General features: G+C 35.5%; 1 protein-coding gene across 1 annotated transcript; it reads left to right on the plus strand.

The window, feature by feature from the left end:
* The first annotated feature begins 1,921 nt into the window (after positions 1 to 1,921).
* Positions 1,922 to 2,339, plus strand: LOC108980897. Its single transcript, XM_035693847.1, has 2 exons — positions 1,922 to 2,098; positions 2,190 to 2,339. Exons 1-2 carry the CDS (start codon positions 1,922 to 1,924, stop codon positions 2,337 to 2,339), a joined length of 327 nt encoding a protein of 108 aa, XP_035549740.1.
* The last annotated feature ends 2,241 nt before the right edge of the window (positions 2,340 to 4,580 follow it).

A 4,580-nucleotide genomic window follows, 5' to 3' on the forward strand; every position in this document is an offset into this window, starting at 1 on the left:
GCCCATAAATTACAATCACAAAATGATAATAATAATCATCAACTTGATACAATCACAATTAGAATTCAAATGTGATTGTGATACTAAAACAGTGTGAATAGATCAAACATATAAGACAACAAATATGTCTAAAATTAAATATGAATTTGGAATGCATATATATAAAAAATACTTATAACAAGTCACAAAATTAACATGCATCCAAAACATGTTGAGAGAGAGAGTACACATATGCACAGATCATATAAGGTACTGACTATTCACCACAAAAAATATTATAATATTCAGTACACTGTAGCCCACAGAAAAATGTGTAAATAACATTCAAAAATATAAAACAGTGTCTTATGATGTTACAAAAATTTTTCAAAAAATATATATAGCTTTAATAGGGCGAGTACATAAATACTGGAAAAAGAAAACCAGAAAAAACACCTTTTACTGTGCCGCACGCGCCACCTGCTACGCATGGGAAACGTTCTGGCTGGAGGTGAATTCATCTTCAACCTCCAGCCGGGTCAGCAAGCGGGTCGCGGGTCTGAAAACCGGGTCTACGGGTTTTAAACGGATTTTTCTCAATTTCTTGCAATTCTTGGATCAAAAACTAAAATTAATTTAGGGGAAACAATATATAGTGCCCGAAAAACACATATATGGTGTTTTAAAACAATGGGTATCAATATTTAAGGAAGATTAGTCAAATTTCGAAATGGGTATTAACCCTAGTTTTGTAAAAACTCAAAACCGAAACACATTATCGATTAAACACATCTAAAACAAGTAAATATCATTCCAAAAACCGATCTTGATATGAGTTTGATCAATCGATTGTGTAATACGATTTTCTTGCCCAAAAATGGTTCCGAAAAATTAAAACAAAAATTTAAATGGTGAAACCATAACAGTAAAGTTGCGGAAACAATTAAGAGAAAATAGAAACCCAACCAGATTGAAGATTTACAGCAAATAAATCCTACACATTTCATTTTGAGCGATCGATTTGCATAAATAAAATAAAACCGAAAACAGAACAACAAAAATGCATCATCACATTCTTAACCAGAGATTCTAATCCTAGCATGGTGGCTCTGATACCAAATGTAAAAATACACGAACATACATGCTAGAAATCGGAATCTAAAATAGCAATATTGAAAACGAAAATGGTGAAAATATACCTGCGGAAGCCATGTTTCCAGAATGCATATAGACAGATCTTCTCCTCCTTGCTCCTCACAAAATATCAGCTATCAATGGGGCAAGCCAATGGACATATGGAGAGGAGGAGGGACCTAACCTCTTATAAAAGAAAACTAATGGAGTCCACCCATTAAGGACTCAAATTAATATGGGTCTATACAAATTCCATAATCAAGACCCTTGGTTTTCCAGGCCTACATACGTAATTATACCACAATATAAATAGGATATAATCCTATATTACTAAGGTGCAACAAACCTCAAATGATCACTCAACTTAGTGGGTTAAAACAAAATATCATTGTGAGCTATATATATATGTCTAACCCGTTTTATAAAATGTGCAATCAAATGAAGCCCATATTTAAAATATTCTAACAGTCTTAACATAATGAAGAGAGACACACAACACTGCAGAGTTGGCTGGTAAGAATTGAGGTGTTTTTATAGGATGGACAAGACTAGAAGAAAAAGAGTTCAATGGTAACATTCAAATTGGGTATCTACAAAATAGCCAACTGAAACACAAGTCATATGCAGAAAATGACCACAAATTAGAGCAGCATATTCAGGGTTCTTCCCAACATACCGCAGACTCTTGCTTTCTCATGTATAATTTGAAGATGAGATTTGAATTATGTTTCAGGTTAACACTCAGGACCTCTATTATGATACATGTAGAATCACTACTTATTCATTTATGCAGGCTCAGCGCTTAGGGATGAGTTTTAAGGAACAATTGTGTAAATATGGTAAGGGAGAGGTACCTGTGAAAGATATGCTTAAGATGCTAATGAGAGACACAGTTAAAGCAGATGAAAGCAAATTACCTCATATTTGTTCCCTCGACTGGGAGTTCAACTTGAGCTCCATATTCGTTGAAGTCAACACCCCACTGGTAAATATACTTATAAGCTATATATACACTACCTGCAACCATAGAAATTTCTGAGTTGTGCTCATCCATCTATCTTCTGATGCACGTACAGGGACCTTATGGCACCAGGAGCACTGCTGCATTAACTGTAAACGCAAGTGGGGAAGTAAGCTTCTTTGAGATGTTTCTTGACAAGGACACTTGGAAAGAAAAAACTGTTAGTTACTACATTCGGAGGCCGAAGTCAGAGATAGAGAATTGAGAGATAGAAAGCAACTGAAAGCCAACGCCAAAATAAGATCTGGTTCATGTATTATTCATTTACATGAATGAGTTATGAATGTAAGCCACTTGGTCGATACGTTTGTTTAATGGTGAAAGGCCTAACCAGGCATATCAAATAATTCTATAGATTATAGACCCCTCCCCAAAGAAGTAAAATCACAAAGAGATCAATAAAAATTCTAATGTCTGTCTTCCTGAGATGCCCAGTGCAACAGAGAACATTTTTTTTATAAGTAAACGATTGTATTAATAAGAATAGGCATAGCCCAAGTACACAAAGGGGTATACAAAAGGTAACACCTATTTAGGAAGAAGAAATGTTCAACAGAGAACATCCAGATAGAAATTGTGAAAGGAAAGCAACATAGTCAGCAAAGAAAAAATAATACTGATGAAAGAAAGAAAGAAAGAAAAATGCCTGTACTTAAATTACTAACAATACATGCCTTTCTTAAATCTAGCTCGCTTGTTGAGAATTACAGGCACACCTTCCTCTGACATGCTTCTTTGGCGCAATAAGTGCTAAAGGCTGAAGCTTATAGGTAAGAGGAAGAGTTAGCGGCTGGCTTTTCTCTATTCAACTTTCCAGGATTTTGAGGTACTCATCCTCGGAAAAGCAATGAAATAGCTTCAATCTCATCTGAATCCCAACTAATACCAGTATCTTTTCCTCTCTCTTCCTCCTCAGTGACATCTTTTTCATCTTCAGCTAAACCGCAATTTTTACTATCTATCAAATCTGTAAATGATGTGTCTTCTTCAAGAACAAATTAATACCACAGTCCAGAGTACTATTGGCGTGCCGTGGATAAAAAAAAGGTACTCAGGCGGCCTTCTCCTAGTCCTTGAATGGCCCAAGCAAATTTACGCTTCCATTTCATGTAAAATTTTCTCTCTGATGGGATAGGAAACAGGCTGACGGCCAAGGATCTGCAATCAATTGTTTGAACTAGACTCAGTAAATTCGAACTGTGCTAGTGTTACCAAGGTGCATTTCGATGTCAAACAGAAATTTCAGCAAACATCTGGTCTACTAAAATTTCCATATTCCTAGGCTGCGCAACTGTCGTTTGGCTTTCTACAGTTAAAATCTTCAAAAAGTCCACAGGGTAACTAAAGAAGTATCTATCCATTAGATTACATTAATGTATGCAACTGACTATGAGTAAAGTGAGAAATGATTAGATATTTAAAACATGATTAGGCTCTGAAAACAAGATATACCAACAAAGGAATATCAAATCAACAAGCCTAAAATACTAATGACTTGAGGCCAGTTCTAATTCCAGTCTTTTGTTGAGCGGATTTGTCCATGTCAACATGTTTATTTCAGCCACTTTCGTTATTAGAACATCTAACATGCCACTTTTTCTTACCACCATGGCTTATGACCCAGATTTTGAATTGCGAGTTGATTTGGCTCCAATGTTTTAGCTATTATATAATTAAAAAATTGCAAAAGTACGTAACTTCCGACTTCACTCCTCCAACCATTATTAGACACGATCTCTCACCTCCAACTACCAATAGCCACCATAACTTCTATGGTACCCCCGTGACAATGCAATTAAGCAAGAACGAGCACTTGGAACTAGATAACTTCCTCCCTTTTAAAAAAAAAAGCCGGTAGCTCTACACATAGTGATCCCGTCCCAAGTTTATTAATAAATCCTCATATATGGCAAAGAAAACCGTGAAAATAAATCAAGAATTTAGGAGATAACAACCCTCCCAAATCCAGATCAAAACAAAACCAATCTAAGAAAATAAACAACGACCAACCCATCAACAGCCTGACCATATTAAACATAGGATTTGGATTTAAGATAAAAACAACCGGACTTATCCAGACGATAACTTCCTTGGTTAGTCCATTGTCTACGTCAAACAAAAATCACGCAATCTAATGTCCGGAACTTCAAAACTCAAAAGTCCCGGCCTTAATTACTTAGCATAAAAAATAAAGTCAATTCAAAATGATATATACATTTTTCAACCTTTATAATAATCTCTATAAAAATCATAGTAAATATGAGACCCAACCAATACCAAAGCTCAGTATTTTTCGAAAGTAGATAAGCAAAAATCAATTTACCTGAGTAATTAATGCCAACGAACACGAAGTAAAATACATTATCAAAGATCAATTTACCTGGCGGACTCCTTGCAGGAAAATAGTCGGGAAACCTAATCGGAAGCTCGCACGGCAGAAAACAAC

This window comes from Juglans regia, chromosome 9 (assembly GCF_001411555.2).
Source record: "Juglans regia cultivar Chandler chromosome 9, Walnut 2.0, whole genome shotgun sequence".
Taxonomy (NCBI): domain Eukaryota; kingdom Viridiplantae; phylum Streptophyta; class Magnoliopsida; order Fagales; family Juglandaceae; genus Juglans; species Juglans regia.

Bases quoted from the DNA above. Each gene is read 5' to 3' on its own strand.
- LOC108980897 (XM_035693847.1), top strand. From the start codon at position 1,922: ATGAGTTTTAAGGAACAATTGTGTAAATATGGTAAGGGAGAGGTACCT. The intron at 2,099-2,189 runs GTAAATATACTT...ATGCACGTACAG, and splicing joins TTGAAGTCAACACCCCACTG to GGACCTTATGGCACCAGGAG.